Here is a 20,561-nt window from a genome sequence, read left to right on the forward strand (position 1 = left end):
TGTTTTTTTTCTTCAAGCATTGAATTCCCTTCTATTGTTGGATAAAAAAATTTAAAGATGTCCACTGGCTTCAAATGTTGTTCATTGTGACTATGTAGAAAAGAAGTGCAATTGTCTCTGTTATTTTTTTCTTTTTGGGTTCTTGTTAAAATACTCCTGCTACGCTGTAGACTCAGTATACATATATATATATATGAAGTAACTGTACAAATTAGCATAATTTCTGCGTTTGAAGTCTTCAATGAATTGCATTTACTCTTTCTTACCGCTGGATGGTGGTGTTTTGTCACTCTTTGTTAGGAAACTATTTCCTAGAAATGTTTTTTTACAGGTTTTGTTAATTTTGTCATAAAAATAGGTATTATAGATGGCGCAATCCTCACATGCCTTCTTCAAGGATATGTACTGTGCATCTATCTCTATAAATTATGCTTGTAAGTATCATTATGAGAATTATCTGTTCAAAAATTGTATTTAGACTTTTTTGGGGGATATTTATGTGTGTTTTTTATTCCATGTATGAACAAATTTTTGATGAATTATTGTAAATTGTATTTGGTATTTAGATCACCTATTAAAATGTGCTAAAATTGGCAAGGGATTATTAGATTTTAAATGGGAAAAAAATCATTATTTTATTGGGAGGTATAATTTTATCTGTTATTATTTTAATTTTGTTTGTTACATGTTAATAATAGTAAATCTTATTAGAAGAGAAGATTCTGGGATGGTACCGTTTAATTTCATTTTCAGATATTACCAATTTATAATGCATAGTTTATTAGACAAAACAAACATGTTAAATTCCTAAGTCAACATAATAGAATCCAAATGTAAGCAAATTAAAAACCCAGTCATCCCAATTCAGTCCTAGTTATTACAGTGCAGTCAAATTCAGTTTATGAGGCTAAGTGAAAAAGAAAAACATCTATCTATCCAGAAAATCCCATATTCAAGTGTTGAATTGAAGCTATGTAAAGTTATGTAAAAGTAAGTCACTAAAATATTATATTAAATATGATAATATTTCAAAATTTTACGTCTAAAACTTTAAATTATGAGTTTAATTTCTCTCAAACCAAAATCGCTGCCCATTCAGTTCTGTGACAAACATGTTTTTCATCTGTTTAAAGTTGTACATTCTGAACATTGCTGGTAGTTTGTATTGCATATAAAAATTTAGATAATTTAAGCCTGTTGTTGCTATTTTAAGTTCAACATCAAGGATTTTTTTTTTAAACTCAAAACTCCAGTTCTGGTTTACAAATTTCTGTAAGTAGTCCATAACAGTAAACCTTTGACCCTTGTTGTGTTAATCCTGGTCCATACCAGTTGACAAACATGCACGATCCCAGACCAGCACTGGTTCTCTTTCAGTGTTGTGAATAATTGTGGTCTGCCTTGCAGCATGGATACACCCACTGGGGAATCTAAATATATCCAACTAGATGTCTCTGAAGAGCTCAGGCATGTAGATGATATACCTACACTAGAAATCCACACCTTACTGCATTACTTTCCAAATCCATTGTGCGCTTGAATGTTGCTGACACTCCCTAAATGCTCTTCCAAAGGTGAACTCATACAACGTTCTTATCTAAACCAGCATTTAAATGAGGTTTAACACTGTGTTATCGTTTAAGTCATTGTGTCTTCTGCTGTTTGCAACCTGTAACAATTTAGAGAAAGAGCAACAGAAACTGAAGTGAAAAGTGACAACAAAAAATTGCAAAGGGCAACAAACTGTCATGTTGATATCTTTTAAAAACTGTTTAAGCAACAAATCATTGGATTACCAGTGTTTCACTAAGGTTTCAGAATAAATTCCCAAGTTTCCTGTTTTCTCTTCCCAGCACATGTCACAGGGTGAGTGAAAGTAAAACCCAGCTGCTTTTCGTATTCATTTCAGGCAGCACTTGCCATCCCCTTTTTAACTGCAGCTGGCCTTTAAGTCTCAGTTCTCAAATCATCAAGGGCTTTTCTGAAACTAAACAGTTTAAAAACTGCAGCTGTTGATGTCTGGCAACATTAGCACATTTAAGAGTACGGCCTATTTATTTGCTCTGTCTAAGACCAGAAAAAAGTTAACTCAGCTAAGACTGGACAGGTTGTCCCGCAAACCCACAAAGCAGCCCCAGAGGTAGACTATGATACTGTTGTGTCCTCTACCAGCAGTAATCTGACTTTTACTCAAAGATGGTATTGTATTGCACTCAGTGCTGTGGATAACCTCTCTCCCCCCTCCTCTTTTGGCCTCCAGAACGAAACAAGAGTCCGTCTGTTTTTTTTTTTTTTCCCCTCCATGTTTTGCCTCACTTGTCCTTTAGGAAAACGTTTTGTAACCTTTGACCCTGCACCGTGACCTTTTAAACTCAATCGCGCTACCTACAGAGTGCTTTGTAGACAGTTTAAGGTAAGTAATTATGCACCAGGTCTGTAGCTGTGGCGCCCATGTAGAATAGCAGATGAAATGCAAATTATGAGGAAGTGAATAAACAGCTTTAGAAAGCCCCACAGATCTAAATTTTCCACTTCTCTAATAAAAATGTATTTGTACTCCTTGATCTTTTTCACATGTTTACGTTAAAGCCACAAACTTTATTTATTCTACTTCATGTGATCGTGTTGGTGAAGCAGAAGGAAAATGTTGCATGTTGTCAAAGATGCTTTCACAAGGGAAATAATAAAAAGTGTAATATGCATTTGCATTCATCCCCCTTTACGTTGTCACCCTTAAATAAAATCTAATAAAACCAGTCCACAATGTTTAAACCAAGGGCAACACCAGACATGCTCAGCCAATCATCCTGTAGTGAGAGTATGACACAATCGCAAACCTACCAAGGCACAGCTGTCCATCTGTAGTGACAGGCTGGACCATGAGAACCGTAATAAATCAGCCAGAGTGCTACCTGGAGGAGCCGCAGAGATCAGCTTCACTCAAGTGAAAAGATATCGAACATTTTAGGCTTGTATGCAAAAAAGAAACATTTTTAGGGGAATACAAAAATTCCACAACAATGTTGCTAATGTTTACTCTCCTTTATCTGCTCTCATGAGTAAACTGCTCTACACATAGACACATTTAGCACATATTGCTCTTATTACAGTACTGCATTTTATCTGAATGAAAGAAGACTGCCATCATATTTTTTCTCTAAAGCCAACGCTGATGTCAATATTGCCAATAATGTTGATAATTAAGGTAGCTTGGTCTGTAACTGGTGAATTCATTTATTTATTTATTTGGAATTTTTAAACTAACTGCATGCTACTCAGCTGAACTGAGCAGGCAGAGGTAGCATGCCTCTTACTTTGTACTTACTCTGTAGTACCAGAGAGCCGATGGCGTAGAAATTTCAGGTAGTTCCATCCTATTCTCAGACCTGCTCTACATTTAATGTAGCTAGTGAAGTGTGAGATAAATTCTGCAGTATGGACAATAATACTGGTTAGAACTTGCAGCTTGTACAGTTCAGTTGACTGAAGATTTACTTCTAATCCAGCGATTTTAAGTGTTTAAGCAAGAGGCAGCTGGACTTCTTTTTCGTCTGAGATGTTTCTAGTGACATTCAAAAAGTTTCTTCACTTCAGATCTTGTGTAAGGTATCCTGGCCTCATATATCATTGAGTAATCATTGGGTAGTCACACAATTTGACCCCTGTTCACCTCTCTCCATCCTTTTAGGTGTTTGCGTCATTACTTGTGAGATGTTTGCTAATGAGACTTACGTGTTTCAGTTTCATATTTCAAGGTGTGAATGGTTGTGAAACCACCTGAGGAGAAGAATAGAAGTTGCATTCAAGATAATTCAAATAACCAGAGGACACATATTTGTTTGTTTTCTTTTCTTTTTTTTTGTTTAGTTTTACAAAAATGGCATCTATCAAACCATTTTCTTTTTGTTTATTCTTTCAAACATTTAAAACAATTATGTCCTGGAAGACTGGAAACTTCACCATAGAGCTGGTCTAGGGACTTGTGTCCTATTGACAGTCCTTTTGAGGTTTGGCAGCTGCTGCTTGATTGACAGGATGTTCTGGTGTGACCTGCTTCTCTTGGGTGCAGGTCAATCTGTACTCACCAGGTACTAATTGCTCATATTAAGTGAATTGTTGATTCATTTAAGGTAAGATTTTTATTCCAGTAAATGACATTTATCAGCAGTAGGTCACTCGGGAGTTGTTTTGGTTTGGTTTTAGAGATAGTTTTCGCAGTTAAATGCAGCGTTTTCAGTTCAAGTTAAACAATGTCGGTATTTTGTATGCATAATCCAGGGTAATGTTTAAGTGAAGTACATTTTTGTTTGTTTCCCAGCAGCAGCAGGCAGCAGCAGCGTCACACCGTCTCCTCCTGCGCCCTCCCCACCCCCCGCCGGCCTGTTCATATCACAGCCCGGAGAGTTTTGAATTCAGTCTGTGGCCCCAGACGCTGCCGCCGCCATGCTGCTGAGTTGAGAGACAGCGACGAACCAAAGTTTTATTTTTTCCAAGCTGCTGCCGCATTTTGTCTTCACCAATAAAAAAAGGGACGCCTTCCACACAGTAAGTGCCAGTTTCTTGTGCCGTACCGAAGACGCTTACGTCTATGAAGGTGTAGTTTGGGAAAGTAGCGCAGAGTTTTCTTTCAGAAATTGCCCATTTATCGCACTGCATCGTGCTGCCGCGGAGTTCTCAGCTGCACTTGTTACGGTCTCGCCCAAACTTCCAACAGAGGCTCAAAGAGGGAGAGAGAAAAAATAGCACTTTATTTATATTATGTTTCTTGTTTTGCGTAAACTTTTACCACTAATTTCCCGTGGTTAAAAAAAAACAACAACACAATAATTTGTAACGAAAATAATGTTAAGAGAGCGCTTTTTGTGGTCACTCCCCTTGAAACGCAAATAACGTCAGAATAAAACACCCATTTAAAGATTAAACTTCTCCTCCACCTTTAAAATGCCACTCTGCCACCCAGAGGTCATTCAGGGGTTCGTACCCTTGGCATGCATAAATCAAGGGTGCTCTTTCATTGCAATAACAAAAGCCCATTTACTGACAGCGCTGAAGCCCAGCCACATAACCACAGTTTATTTGAAGGGCTAGGATGGCGTCTCAGATACCATCACGTAAAGAAATGCATGAAAAGCACACTGTTGTGTGTCTCAGTCTGTTTATTTCCAACTTTTAAATTGTATCTCAGTAAAACTGGAGCATATTTGTGGGTATAGCTGTAAACGTCTCACCTGGACGCTTATCTAGTCTGAGTAGTAATAGTTTATTGAGCTGCTTTCAGTCTCATCACTTGCTCTTTGTTTTGGTTGGTGTGTGACATTGTACTTATTCTTCTGCTTCCTTTTGACATTTTTACAGTGAAACACAAGCTGTCATAATAGCTTTGCCTTAGTTCTGTTTTGATTGTAAAAAGAAGCATATTATTACAGAAACTATGTTGATTGATTTGTCTTGACCAGGATTTTTTGCCAAATTTCTGGCTTTCTTTGCCATCTGATGTCCTGATTCAAATTATGTCTCATTCAGTTTTATTCCTTCATCAGGATGATAACCAGTAAGAGAGAATTTTCTACATATTATCGTGGTTAAAGGCAGTAGGTGTAAATCCAGTAGAAATTCTGATTATCCTCAGAAAATGTGCACTAGATATTTGTTTTCTTTGTTTTATATGTCAAAATGGTGAACGTTATTAGGGCTAGAGGCATTTAAATGCAATGATTCATTTATTTAGATTCAAGTATTGTTTTTATTATAATGCTAGTCTTTAATTTAGTTTAACTTTTTTATGCCTTTGTATTTTTCTGCAAAATGCCAACCTTACCAATCTTCATCAGACGCTTTTAAAATTCAATTTTAGGAAATGATTTCATGATAAGGACAACAACTTTCTCACATTGGGCTAACTTGGTATGAATAATTTATTTGCCCATAATAATTGGAATATTTGGAAAACAGTTTTATACCAGTCAAATGATCTTTGTCAGAAACATTGTGTGTGACAAAAATGCAATCTGGAGTGTTAAAAACTTTTTACCAGGCACTTCAACTATTTTATGACTTTGTAATTTGCGGATTTTGCATAACTTTTGCTTTCATACTCTCTCAAAAGCTAGTAAAATGTCTCAAACGGTTAAAAGCTCCTCTCTAGAGCTTTAAAGCGCCTCCTGTATAGTACAGTAATGGTTTACTTTACATCTCATGACCGATTATGAACATTTGAACATGACAGATATGATGATTTCTCCCTTAAATACAGCGGTTGTTTCTTCTAAATCTTTGTTCCCGCATGTTTGTTGTTGGTGCCATTTACTGCCCCGCCTCGCTGTCATCTTCACTCATGGTTTCACCAGAATCCATCGGCGCTGACATGCCCCTCCCTTTTGAGCTCAATAACTAATTCTTCTGCCTCATTGGCCCTGATTCCACAGGTCCTCAGCTGGGTCACGTCAGACGTAGGGGCAGAAACCTGGATCTTGTCAATCTGACGGGCTGGCTGGCAGTTGAGTGAGCCAGAGTCGTGTCAGGCGGACCCTAAGGCGGGGAGCGGCGGGCGGGGGGGTTCGAAGAGCCAGCCAGAACAGGATATTGCTGTGTGATCATTCACCAGCAGCAGACAAATCATTAAACCCTGGGCCGCATGCCGATGAGCGGTTCAGGCGTTTCTATCTGTCACTTAAACTTCCCCCTCAGGCTAGAGTTTATGTTGTAAGCTTCTTGCTGTTTTGGCAGGTTTCAGATTTTCTGTTCTGATCATAGCCAGTTGTGTATGGATTTTGTTGGTTAAGCAGATTTTAATCATTTAGAATTGTAAACAACTCTTTTTTTTTCTTTCTCAGACCGTTGCTTTCACATGTACTGAATTTGGCATGGTTTTATCTGAACTGTCACTTGACCTGCTTTTTTTAATGGGGGTATTCATTGCATATGAAAAATTAAATTTTAATGCATTTCTTCTCGATTGGTTTGAATACTGTTGGAGAAAAACTTAGTATAGATAGAAATATATTAAACCCATAAAATTCAAGTGTATGGAATTAACTCAGAACAGTCTGCATGAAATCACACACAGAGTGACCTACTGTATCTTCATAGCTCTCATTTAATCAGTAATCAATTTGAAATGAATACAGATTGCAGGCTGTCTCACTGAAAGCCTTCTTTTAGATCTGAACTTTGTGCACAAATGACTTCTTTGTCTTTTTTTTTTTTTTATGTGAGCATTTATTTGCTTGGATGCCTGCTTTAAGTCTCAGGCCAAGCTCTGGCTCTTTGTCAGATTTTCACTCTTTACAAACTGGGTGCATTAAAATCTGCCCTGACTGGAGAAGATCCAGCTCAAGTTGAGAGCACATACCACGTTCAGGTTCCAAATGCAATTTGCCAATCTAAAAAGGCCTTTGGTGTAGAGATGTCACAGCTCTTTGCATGCCAGCTCTGAGAGATTTTTGGACCCCTAATGGGTTTGATGGTGAACGCTATTCATGCATGCCACAAGCATTCCTTTTAGTTGTTTTCCAGTCGCAGGACTGGGTGAATTGCCTGTAATTCACCTGATCTCAATCTGCTGTTGTAGCCATCAGTTTAGAAGGTGCCGTCTGTGACGGAGATGCATAGAATAGTTAATGGCAGATTTTTTTTCTTCTCATATAGGTTACAGACTTTCAGGTTACAGTATGTAACCTGAAAGATGAAAGAGCTCATATACACAGTGATGTTTTTCTGTTAGATGTCAGGTTAAGGAACAAATGGGGAGAGTTTGATTGTCTTGATCCTGGAGGCATCCAGGATCAAGACAGCCAGTGCTGCTTTGATGTGGAAAGTGTGCTAGATGTTAGACTTTTTGGGCAAACCCCCACCTCCATTTCAAAGCCACAGACCTCCCCTGCCACACCCATTCACTGTACCCCAGCACCCTCAGGCTGGAGTAATCTCACACTGGCAAAGACAGCAACATCTGGTTGCATATCAGCTGCAGACATGTGGCATGTGAAGGCACTTTGAGTTAACTGGCAATACACAGCGCATTCCAAAGATATCTCAGCAAAACTGCTTCACAATTTAGTGTGGGTTTAAGGTAAATGCTGCATGTTTAGCTTTGTTGGTCGTTTGGTACTAAATGAAAGAACATTACTTGCTTGTGATTGTTAAGAGGAAGTTAAATGATTCATGGATTTTAAAACTTCTTGCCCTGATCAACTTTCTTGTCCCTGCTGAAGCTGTCACTACTATGTTTTGCCTTGGAAAGGGCATATACAGTAAGATGTGCGTCTAGGTGCATTTATTAATGTCCAGTTATTAATCTTACTGGTGCATTGGTCTCATCTAGCCCCTCGCACCTCCTCTTTTTTTTTGTTTTGAAGGATAATTTTGTTTACAGAGACACTACAAATCCTTTTATTTGTTGTTTCTGTTATTTATATATATATACTGTATATGTACAGTACAGACCAAAAGTTTGGACACACCTTTTAATTCAATGAGTTTCCTTTATTTTCATGACTATTGACATTGTAGATTCACACTGAAGGCATCAAAACTATGAATAATACATGTGGAAATATGCACTAAACAAAAAAGTGTAAAACAACTGAAAATACCCCTTATATTCTAGTTTCTTCAAAGTAGCAACCTTTTGCTGTGATTACTGCTTTGCACACACTCTGCATTTTCTTGATGAGCTTCAAGAGGTCGTCACCTGAAATGGTTTTCACTTCATAGGTCAACCTGCCCTGTCAGGTTAATAAGTGGGATTTCTTGCCTTATAAATAGTCATGAAAATAAAGAAAACCCATTGAATTAGAAGGTGTGTCCAAACTTTTGGTCTGTACTGTATGCAATTGGCATAGTAATACTTGACAATAGTCTTAAAACAACATTGCTTTCATTTCAATTTATCATCCAAGATGTGCATCATGCCGCAGTAAAAGTGAAGAGCATTTCTTAGCTTTCATAGACCCAAACCAGTGTGCAAAGTGCTAGAAGATGCATGCAGTAATCAGATTACTAAAAACTCCAGGAAATCTGTGAACATTCCCAAGATGTTAGACTGCACAGCTTTAGAGTGATACTGCTGAGAGTGCAGTAAGCTCCCTGATCTGTTGCTGCAGGGCCGCTGACAGCATACTTGGATGTTTTGAAAAGGTTCCCAGTGTTGTGTTTCTGAGAGCAGAGAGCTGGAAGGGAATGGATGGGGAGGTGGGGAGCACAGTCTACATACAGTACATTCTGTTGTTATTGGAGCACGTCGTTATCACAGCTAACCAGTGGAGGTGTTTTTCTGTTGGACTTTTCTGTTAAATGTTTGAAGATGATTTGCATAGGGGGAATGTTGGGGAAACACATTTCCAGTTCTCTTCTTTATTTTCCTGTTGATGCTGCTAGTTGAATTTGCACATAAGGAAGATGGTGTGTGCATCACAAAACTGGGGATGCGAAGAGTCTTTGCAGTTACCATTTTCATGTGTAGTAAGGGGTTGCAAAGGTTTATCAAGCGAAAGCACAGCCTCAACCTGCTGTCCCTTTTCACTCTGTCGTAGGAGAGACCAATATGTCCCCTCAACAATGGCCACACTCCCACAGACACGAGACCCTAACCTCAGCCCCCTCCCCCTCCTCCTTCTTGCCCCGGTACCCCAATTTCCCCCTCCCCCTCCTCCTCGTCAATTGTGCGCCTTTCCAGAGGCGTGATCCGTGTGCCGTCGCTCTCCGATGCCGAGCCGTGACATGGGGATCGGAAAGCTTTCCTTGCTTTGGTCACACTCTCAGATGGCACGCGCTTAAATAAAATGCATCTGGAAGGCATATACTATCTCTCAGCCATGTGTAGCATCGTGGATTTATGACGCTAAAGGCAGATTGAGATGAGAGAGCATTAGAGGGAGAGCCTGAGAGAAGATTTACTGGCGACTAAAGGGAGAAGGTGCTCATATGTTTTGATTATGTTATTTTTTTGTGCAAGCCAAGAGCTGGTTTTCCTCATTTTGCAAGATGTTTTCACTGACCAAATGGTAAGATTCAGCTCAAGCACATTCCTTGTCGACACGGTTGAACGTTATGACTGACGGCAGTGTTGACACCTTATTTTTCTCTGCAGAATATGGATGGATGCTGTGGCTTTTGGATTTGCTTTGTGCAGTGTGGGATCTGCGCAGCATGGTGCATGCTATTTTTATCCAAATTTCATATGACAAGTGAATAATTTAGTGTTAGGTTGCAGGTTTTTGGAAGGCGGCGATGGGAAGTGCACAGTGGTGTTTTTCAGAGGAAAGGTGCAGAAAGTCAAAGCCCTGGTAATTTTTCTCTTTGTATACCTAATTGTTTTTAACATGCCTTATTCTAGAGGATGAAGTCCAACCATCATCTTCCGTTCCACAAGTTGCTGAGGTCAACCTGAATACTGAGAGACTTGTTTGTGAGGGCTGGGTGCAAGCGCCCCATTTCTTTACCTCAAAGAGCAAGCTGTAAGCATCTCACTGTTTCAGCTCACGCATAGGGGAAACCACTTTTTCTACAGTGTTCACAAGAGCTAGTTTATTCTTTTAACCACATTACGTTTTTTGCAGCTTCACATGTGCTGCATTCAGTATTCAAAGTTTTTCTTGCATGCAGCATTTAATTTTTCCAGCATAAAAACGAGACATGCTTTTATTATTGCTACAGCAATAATAAAATTGCTGTGGCAATTGTCAGTTAAAAAAATCTACATCTTGTTAATCTAGATTTGTTGTATTAGTTTATTCTTTTGTGCTTTGAGAGACTTCTGATTCCTGCATCTTTCCTTATTAATTACATTTCCGTTGGTGCTGAATTGCCAGAGGAAATTACCTCTAAATTGATTGCTGTAATTACTTGGAAATGCACAGCTAATGCTTGACAGTCCGGAAGACGGATGTGCTAATGAGCAAAAAAAGAGAAGAATCATTGACAAATGCTTTTAATCTGTGCGTTTTAGTCAAGTGGGTAGGAATTGTGAGAGTGAAATGCATACCCTGAAGACAAATACTGGCTGCTTCTGCTGCTGCTTGACCCATCTGGCTTTGGGTGGGGTCGAGACCCTGCTTTCACTTGTCTGGTCACCTCGTCTTATCTGGGCTTGTTGTGAATTGCTATTTAAAATTTATCAGCTTAAGTCCCTAAATCCTGCACTGGCTGGTCAGTCTGTCAACACATTGTATCGTCTAATCTATTAAATCTATGTGCTACTGCTGTAAGCTTTTAAAGGCAGATAAAATAAGGAGCTAATAGCAGGTTTGGAGTTTGTACATATTCCAGTTAAGCAGGGTAAGATCAGTCAGTTAAATATAATACAAAGCAATATAAATTCCTTCATATAAGGGAATTTCCATTCAGTAAAATAGAGGTTATTGACTAGTGGTAATTGATGCCAGACCATGATTAAACTCTCAGAATCCTGTAAAGCAGTCCACATCTGTAACTATAGGCTATACAAAGTCTTCTTGCTAGCTGGTGGATTTCTTGGTGTGCTCTATTTGTGGAAGCTAGCTGGCTGGTGGGCTGCTCCAGTAACTATGGTGACAGTGTCCCCAGTAAGCCTCGGAGCAACCCCCAGCTTTGCACGTCTGATTTGTGAAAGAAGTGATGCATGTCTGCAAAGTAGAGACTCGGACAGTGACCTTTTCCTTCTGTTTTCTTTCTCATACTGTCGACTCCACACTCCGCCCCCCTCACATGCACACCCACGCACAAATACACACATAGTTAAACAATCCTCCAGCTACTGAAAGTAAAATAACCTAAGTTTGGGAGGGGAGTCAGTGTATTAGCAGATTCCTTTTAAGAATCACAATATTCAGTGAATCTGTCAATGAATTTTGTGATTAAATTAACCATTTTTCAGATTCTCTTCATTCTTTTCCATCATATGACAAAAATATAAGCGTAGTATGGGAACTAAGGGCAATTGGAGACCATCCAGCTGGCCATATATATTATTGTCATGCACAATATTGAACTTGAAATATGATACCCTACCAAATATTGCATCATTAATATTGCGATAGCAATTGTGATTCAGTATGTTGCAGCCCTAACATCTGTGAAATCCTTCTTGGTATTGAGCAGAGATAAAAATAATCTCCTATTGTTATGTTGTTAAACAAGTCAGTAATTTACTATAGCTTTGAGGAGATTCCCACATGTGAACAATTAAATACAAGATATGATGCCATACAATTGGAGAGAGTGACGCAGTTCTGCATTGAAGCAAAGGCATAAGGATTCCAAAGGCAATGTTTTGATTCGTCTTCATCTTGTTTTCTGATTAGCACAGCTAAAATAAGCATTTCTGCATCCAGCAAGTTCTGTGACAGATGGGTTGAAAGTTCAGAAGGATAAAATCCAGACCTTTTGCTGTTCTCTATTCAGCCTTTCTGTTATCTCATAATGTCCCACTTTGTTTTGCAGAAAATGTCTGCAATGTATATATATATATATATATATATATATATATATATATTTTTTTTTTTTTAAATACTTTTATCTTCTTCAAAATTCAGTTTTTTAAATGCCTCTAAAAGGAGCCAAGTCTTTATCACTCAGTACAGACTTCCACAGTAAAGAGTGTTTTAAAAGTACAAACTAATCACTCAGCTATTATGCTTTCAAGAAAAGAAATCTGCATGTTTAGGTGCCAACTAACCAATCAGGCTAAAAAAATAAATGAAAAATGTTTGAATTCTGATCATTAGCCATTTTGTCTTGTTGCATCACCAGTTATTAATGTTACTGCAGAGGGCAAACATGTAGATTACCAATCTAGTAATTGAATGCTATAATAAATATTTTTTAAGCTGTAACAGTTATTGTCTATAAGCTCAAACGCAATAAATCTGCATCTGTATTTTCTTGTTTTAAATACATTTCTGGAACAGGAAAAATGTTTTCTTTTGAAAAAATCAAATTTTGTGAATTATTTTTCTTTTAGATAGCTCAAAAAGAAAACTGAAGGAGGAAAAATCTTGATTTGAGCATCCTAACTCATAACCCAGGATCAAATTTTGTGAATTATGAATTATGAGGCATATTTAACAGTTTTCGTCTCTTTATTGGGTTTTTGATGCTATAGACATTTATAACAATTTCATCTTATTTGTATGTAATATTTCATAGTGTAATCTAAACGTTTGTCTGTTTTACAGATCTAGGTTGCTGTGTCGGAGCTGAGCCTCACTCACCTGTTTCCAACTGTGTGAAGAAAAGTGCAAAGAAGATTTAATGAATCAGTATTCGCTAGCCGACGCTATGACTGACAAGTAAGTTTGTCTCTTCCATGAAGTTTTTGAGTTTCATACCTTTTTTTTTTTAACTGGATGCTTGTTTAAATATAAAGGACGAGGAGGATGCAGTCTGTGGTTGCTCTTCTCATTGTTTCCCCATGTTGAATGTGAAGCAGGGTGCACTTTGCACAGAGAGAAGTGTGTTGTTGTGGTCGGGGGGCTGGTATAAAGACAGTCTTGTGTTGCCCCTGAAGACATATGACATTTGCATCAGGGCTGATTTGCATTCCTGTTCACTGTGTTGGTATGTTGCTGCTACGTTTAGCTGCTCTCTAGTTTCCTGACAAAATAACACAGCTACTGGGTTTTGAGGCATTTTTATCCCAACTCTTCCTCCTAAAACTTCTTTGCATTCTCTCTTTTTGTGGCTCACCTCTTTATCTATGTTCTTTTGGATCAAATCTCTTTCTGCTCTCTGTCTCCTTTTTTTTTGTTTCTTTTGTAAGCTCTGCCTCTTTGTATCTCAGACCAGTGCTCCTGACTTTGGCCTGTAGACCAAGAAGAATTGGAGTGCAGTAAGCAAAATAATCTGACGTCAGCATTCATAATAAGCGGAATAAGTGGTGCAGGCCGGTCAGCTGAAAGCAAAACAAAGACTTTGCTTTTCCCAGTTAAGCGAAATAACAGTTTTAGTGTTTGCAGAAGGTTTATGTCATGAGTACATATTGTTTCATGTGAAAATAGGTAAGAAGACAGTATTTGAGTGCACTTACACACCGTCCATCATCTACCCACTTATTGCTAATGCACCTGTTCACCCCTTTGAGAGGGGAAGGATAAAAAGGGCGGCGGGTTGGTTAGTCGGCTTTTCTATGAAACAAGCCTGAGGGTGCCTTCTCTGCATCCAATTATGTCAGCATAAGATACACCACATCTCTTTGAGCAGAAGAATGCAATATCTCCCCAGAAGGGGATTAATCCTGAAAAAAAAACAAAAAAACGCAGCACAACAAAGAAAATGATCTTTGCAGAGAGTGTAATTTTAAAACCAGATGCATAAAATTGATGCAATTATGGGATCTGTGATGCTTTTTAAGTAAGAGATGACAATGTTGACAACTTTCTTTGCTGGATCAAAAGTATCCAAGCAACCAAAAGATGGTGCCTCTTGTGGAGGGGGTGTTGTTATTGTGTGCTAGAAGGATTGTTTGAGTGAGTAGAATGATAAATATTGTGCTAAAAGGAAGCCAGGGGAAAAGTTGGAGGACGCTGCCCCCCAACAGCGACCGAGAACAAAGCCCCCCTCAACGTGGGACTACTCAGGATTTGTACAAAGGCAGAAGAAGATTGCTACTTATTTTCTCTTCAACACACAGACTCGCATGACCCTCAGCCTTTCTTTCTCCCTCTGCCTCAGTCATTAGCAAACATTTACACTTTGTGCGATATCAGTGGACGTTCCATGAGAAATGTAAATTCCACTTGGTATTCCCAGATACAAGCTAACATGTGGACATGTCTAACAAGTGGAATAGTGCGTCTCTAATGATTTTTTATCTCATTTGACTCCTAAAGACTTTCCATGGGAGAATAAAGCGGGAATATGTAGAAAATATGCAATTACATCGAAACTGGAGTTAATTTAAATTAGCTGTATCCAATCCAAACAAATATTTTGTTTTGCCATATGAAGGTATCCATCACACATTTGCAATTAAACTACAATAGAATAAGTCAAATATAGATGCCCAAAACTTTTGAAAAAATGTATAGTGCATTTAGGGGCCATGGTCTTAATTTTCTTTAATTATGAGATGTTTTAAGGAACAACACAGATCTATTTTCAGTTATTTCTTTGCATTATTTCTGGTTATTATTATTATATTCCACATTTTATTTATTCCCAGAAATTCCTTTTGAAACTTTCCAAAGTTCATAGAATTGTGAAGTTCTGCTAAAAGAACACAATTACTGTAATGGAGAGTAGTTTAAAACTGAGTACCTTTATAAGCATGACAGATTTGCTATTTTACATTGTGATTAAACTGGAAATCCACATGAAAGTCTGGGCTCCTGCTGTTCCTGGATGCGATGAGGAGGCAGGTTTCTAAAGCCAGATGTACTCCACAGAGCCTGCAGATGAGCATTCCTGATGTTTAATCTCAAGCCCTAGATAATCTTGTTAAAGACACAGCCATGTGTGTCCACTCATCCTAAATTTTTATTAACTGTAATTAACTTATTTGTCCTTTTGTTGTTGTTGGTTTTAAACAAGATTTACACGTAGGATTATAGAAACATTTAATTTTACAAGATTAATTACTAAACCAGGCTCTTTATAATAAAGCGTAAAGCTGCATTGTTAATGTTATTTCCAATTTATCTCAAGAGAGCAATCATAGAATTAAAATTATAATGAATAAAATTCAGTGCTGCGTAAATCTAAAAACTATGCTATCATGTTTGTTGTTATATATCTTTAAAACTTTTTCACAAAGGAGAATTCTTTGTCTGCTTGTCTGTTTATATATTTCTTTTCTTTGTGTGCTGGGAGACTTTTGTATCAAAGCTTGTTTGTTTTGTGTCTTCTGTTCTTTGAGTCTCACTTCCCTCGTCCACCTGTGCTGGTGTTTACTGACGGCCTTGTCAGAGACTTGGGATGTTTATAGTTCCACAGCAAGGAAGGCTGCTCAGGGTGTGTGTTTCTCTGAGAGGGCTAAAATAACAAACTCTCATAGAGATATGGGAGCACTTCCCAGCTGCCTACTCTGTTTTAATGTCTGCTTTGCCTTTTTTGTATCAGCCAAGGTTCTCTGTGTATGAGTTCACATCGGTCTCAGAACAACGTAACCCATTTAGAGTTTTTTAGAAGCGCAAACCTCTAAAAAGCTCTGTTTTTCTTGGGAACACATCGTTTTAAATCTATTGCATTGAAGTGTTTAGTTTGCACTTCCAATCTGTTAGGGTCCTGAAGTGCAACTGTAGCCGTCGTTGTTCTGGTTTGAGAAGTTTTCAAAAGACCTTCTTTTCCCGGCTGTCATTCATCTCCACTCATCAATTAAAAACTATAGACTTGTGACATCTCCATTTCCTCTGTCTCACCCCTGTGGACCGCCGTGTCACCAAGGGCGGTGTTTGCAGGGCGCTACGCGTCTTGCACCCGCACTTCCCCTCCATAGGACATCCTGAATTGAGACATATGAAGGCGTGGTGTCATTAGGATTCGTGGCTGCATTGTAAAAACTTTACATCAGCTGTCACACGGTTTTGTGGGAGCCAGGGAAATCTAGTTCAAAATGCTTCCTGAAGATGTCGAGGGGGATGCACTCTTTGACCTGAGGCACATCAATCTTATGCATCTGTCAGCTTCTCCTACTGCTCTGTAGATGCTGTCCGGAGATGTTGTGTGATGATTGGGTATATTGTATATTTGTGCTTGTCGTAAACATGTTTCTTTTGGTGCTTCCATGATTATGTGATTGTAGGGTGAGTTGACATAGATAACTGGTAAAGTCATATTGATACTGGACTCCACTGAGATAGTTTTGAAGTTGCTATATTGATAAGATTCTTATAAAAATGATTGGAAATACAATTATTTTTAGTTTTATTTTTTCCCGTTTCATGTGTCAAATTGAAGTTTCCAACTGGATTGTCAAATCTGACTTTTTAAAAGTTGACTGAAAACTCACCAACTCCGAGTCTGAAATCAGATTTGGCAGCATTGCTGAAAGTTTTAGCAGCTGCAATAATACATTTTTACTTGAGTGTGTCTTTCTTTGTTTCAAATACTATGTTCTACAGTGTTTTTATCAATTTTATAGATTGACATACTTCTAAATGACCCACTGGCACAGGTTATTCTCATTGTCTGTTCATTGTTTATCTTCCATACAAACCGGTGTCATTCCCAGCTTTAAGTTCAACCATCCATTGGAAGTGCAGTGCAAAATATGTTATCATTTTTGTTTGAACTCTATATTGAACTGCAATCAGTTCTAACCAATGTTTTCTGCTTCATTAAACATAGGAAATTACTCTTAGTAAATAGTTTTGAACTGTAAACCTGGGAGCACATCCAAGTATTTATAGATGGGGTCAGTAAAAATGCCAGTGTTGGTAGCAGTTTTTTGTGATTTATCCCTGCTTAACATAATCTGATTATTCTTTTATGCACCAAAGTAGGGAAACTGGCTAATACAGATGATTCTGCATATTTGGGTTGATTTAGCTGACCTGATTTCAGTTGTGAACCTGTCGGCTCTTGTGACACGTTTTGGTTGGGTTTGAATTGTCTTGGTAATCATAATACAAGGTCTCACTGCAGGTTGATAATGAATTGATTCTGTACATAGTTTTGGTGGAAAAAGTCCAGGCATTATTTTTCCATGGAGGACTGTGGGGAATAAAAGCTGACCTGCTGGAAGAATGTTTTCAGCTTTGGTGTAGCGGTTTTCATTTTGCTCAGGGAAGCAGTCTAAATGAACAGACTGGAAACTGTTCTGAATGGAGACCCAGCCATCTGTCACAATAGCAAGAGGATTTCTGAGGGCAAAAAAAATCTTGTTTCCATGCACACAAGTGTTAGTACCGTCTAGCTGACTGCAAATTCCTCTGGAAGCATTCAGTCCTTTAAATGTCACTAGTGATGCACAACACTTTGAAAAACCCTTGCAATCAGTTATTGCTTCATTGGCTTCAGATTGGTCACTTGTTTTCATGTTGGATCAGCATCTTCTGAAAACTTTTATGACTGGATCTGCAAGATTTTTTGGAAATAATTATTTGATATTACTTAAAAGTATTGTCCAAATCAAAAAGTGAAATAAATACAAATTTGGCTGGAATAACAGCCTCAAAATTGAGGTGAGATGTCCCTTTGAGAGGACGTTGCAGCCGCTTTTCACTTTGTTGTGCTGCACTCCCCCCCTTCTCTCGCTACTTCTCATTCTCTACTTCCTCTTCTGAGAGGGGAGATGTGCTACCAGCTCTCCGTCTAACGGGTGGGATTTACCCTGTCCAGAACTGAAGTAAACTCTGTTTAAGCTGGTGTCGAGAAAGACTCGCCTGGTTTCTGACGGCGTCCATCCAGATGCCCCACCCTTCTTCCTCCTGTGAATTAGCCAGACTGAGCAGCCTGCAGCCAACTAGTTTCACAGAGCACACCTGTTAACGGTCGCTCTTTCTCTATGTTACAACTTGCACTTGTTACTGAAACAGGTTGGTTTTAGTGACTCGGGCGAGTCCCAAGGATGTTGTTTTACATATAGTTTTGGGCTTAAAGCAACCTATAAAATATTTTCCACCTTTTTCTCCCCAGAATCAAACATCATAGCTATTTTACAACCATCAAAGAACTTTGAGGTGAGAGCAGCAGGTCTCGGGTCTTAGGGTGACTTCCTCATGTGTGTAGCGTTCCTCAGTTTCTTGTCTTGCGGCAGGTTTGTTCACCCTTTTGGTGAGTTTGCATTGGCTAGTACTGTTGCTGTGCTTGTTTCATTGGTTGACTGACTGGATAGATGATCTTATATCCATCTTTGTCTTAGAGACATTATGTCTTGATGTCTGTGCTAATGTCTCATGGTTGGTCAATGGTCCTCCTATGTCCGTTGCCTGCACAACCTTTTGTTTGAAAAGTTTAAGTTGTTTAACAATCTGTTTCCAAGTAAGGCATTGGTCATCTCTGCTCTCCTGTTGGTTCCCCTTTTCCCCTAACCTTTCACCTACCATCTACCTCCAACACAAGTTTAATGTCAAAATCACATTTATAACTTCGTTAGCTTCTCTGATTTAGCATTCATTTATAATTTTATGATAACCATAACTTATTAGTTACTCTTATTATAATCTTAGTGTGAGTTATTACAGATGTTTTCTGAAAAGAAACCAAGAATAATCCATGATTCTAATTATTTGATACCAAAGTTACAGTTACTTGTTTTACTTGTAAGTGTTCCCACAAGTGTAAGTGTAAGTATTATTATAAGTAAACCAATATTAATATAAGTATTTTACTTTGGGTCTTATCAAATTACTCAAAATGTTTAGATTTCATTCTTTAAAACTTTCATGCTTTGAAATAAGGAATAGTTTCAACTATTTTTATAAATCTGCAAGCTGGAAACTTACTTCCTCTTTTTTTTCCAGGAAACCTGCTCTTCCTGTTTCATGACGTTCTCTGCTCACTATGATTTCTTATGATTAGATAGAAAAAAAGAAGTAGAATTAAAGCAAAGTTTGCAGGAGACAAAAGCAGCACACACAACCAGATTGATTTTATTGAAGTTTAAGTCTACTAGTTGTCACTTGGATTAATTTTAAAGGTAACTTTATTTATTGTTACTGTTAAACTAAAATCTCCAGCACAACTTAGTTTTGAAAAAATGTTTTGAATCTAAAGCCAATAATGAATTAGATCAAATTTCCTTGTATGTTTGTTTTTAAAGAAAATTGTATAGTGTGAAAATGTAAACTTTCATCAACAGGAAATGTCCCTTTTCCATTATCTAAAGCCCTTGTGTGAACTTAAGTAATCCTGACTAGTTTTTAAGGGGTAAATATGTCAACATCTTAATGAAGCATCACATGGTGTTGGGTTAACTAACTGTTTTAACTATGTCCTGACAGACTAACCACACACCTCTAACCTTCTTCCCCTTTTAGGCATGCGCACAGTGACACATCACATATCTGTCTTGTCTGATCTGTGTGTCTTCTCGCCCTCCCTAGCCTGAGGATATTATAATTACCCCAGAGGAAGAGCGACGCATCTTTTAGGAGCCACAGGTCAGAAACTCTACTCCTCTACCTCCTCTCTTCCTCGCTCACTCCATGTTTGCTGTGCAGACCGATACTGATTTGCTTTGAAGCCCGCAAGCTTTAAAACGAGTGTTGCCTGCTCAGCCAACCCCCACTTGTACCTGTCTTGACGTTTTGCTTGTTTTCTTTTATTCTTAACTTTTTTCTGCATGACCACACCTGGGCAACTTAGCTGGGATTTTATTTATTTTTGTGCTTTTCCACCAATAATTCCTGAAGCTACTCGTTCTTGCTTTTGATATTTTTTCCACTTTAACTTGATGATTCCTTTATTTGCTCAAATATTTTTTTCTTTCTGTGTACCTGATGGTGTTTTTAATGAAAGACTTTCTTGGCTGCCTTGCACTGGTGTTTTGGACTGCAAACTTTGTTCTTTGGCTCTGCTTTTATTTTCCTGAGTGACTGCTCTACACAGCAATTACTCATAGTTTAGCAACTGTAACTCGAGAGCTCTAAAGCTTTTCTCCAAATGCCAAAGTGCTAAGGATATGGCTGCAGTAAGAAAAAATA

General features: G+C 38.3%; 1 protein-coding gene across 4 annotated transcripts in view; it reads left to right on the forward strand.

The window, feature by feature from the left end:
• Positions 1 to 4,398: 4,398 nt before the first annotated feature.
• Positions 4,399 to 20,561, forward strand: part of sema4d (sema domain, immunoglobulin domain (Ig), transmembrane domain (TM) and short cytoplasmic domain, (semaphorin) 4D) — a 44,865-nt gene continuing 28,702 nt past the window's right edge. Inside the window, exons 1-3 of one of the 4 annotated variants that reach the window (XM_028024871.1) lie at positions 4,401 to 4,545; positions 13,155 to 13,268; positions 19,962 to 20,018. Coding sequence is in view for 3 of the 4 variants with exons in the window: in XM_028024872.1 (XP_027880673.1) it covers positions 13,231 to 13,268 (38 nt within the window). In the remaining variant the exon portion in view is untranslated. Of the gene's footprint in view, positions 4,546 to 9,690; positions 10,005 to 13,154; positions 13,269 to 19,961; positions 20,019 to 20,561 lie in introns of those variants that run through there. The other 3 variants (XM_028024872.1, XM_028024869.1, XM_028024870.1) reach the window with 3 other exon arrangements.

This window comes from Xiphophorus couchianus, chromosome 8, assembly GCF_001444195.1.
Source record: "Xiphophorus couchianus chromosome 8, X_couchianus-1.0, whole genome shotgun sequence".
Classification (NCBI taxonomy): Eukaryota; Metazoa; Chordata; class Actinopteri; order Cyprinodontiformes; family Poeciliidae; genus Xiphophorus; species Xiphophorus couchianus.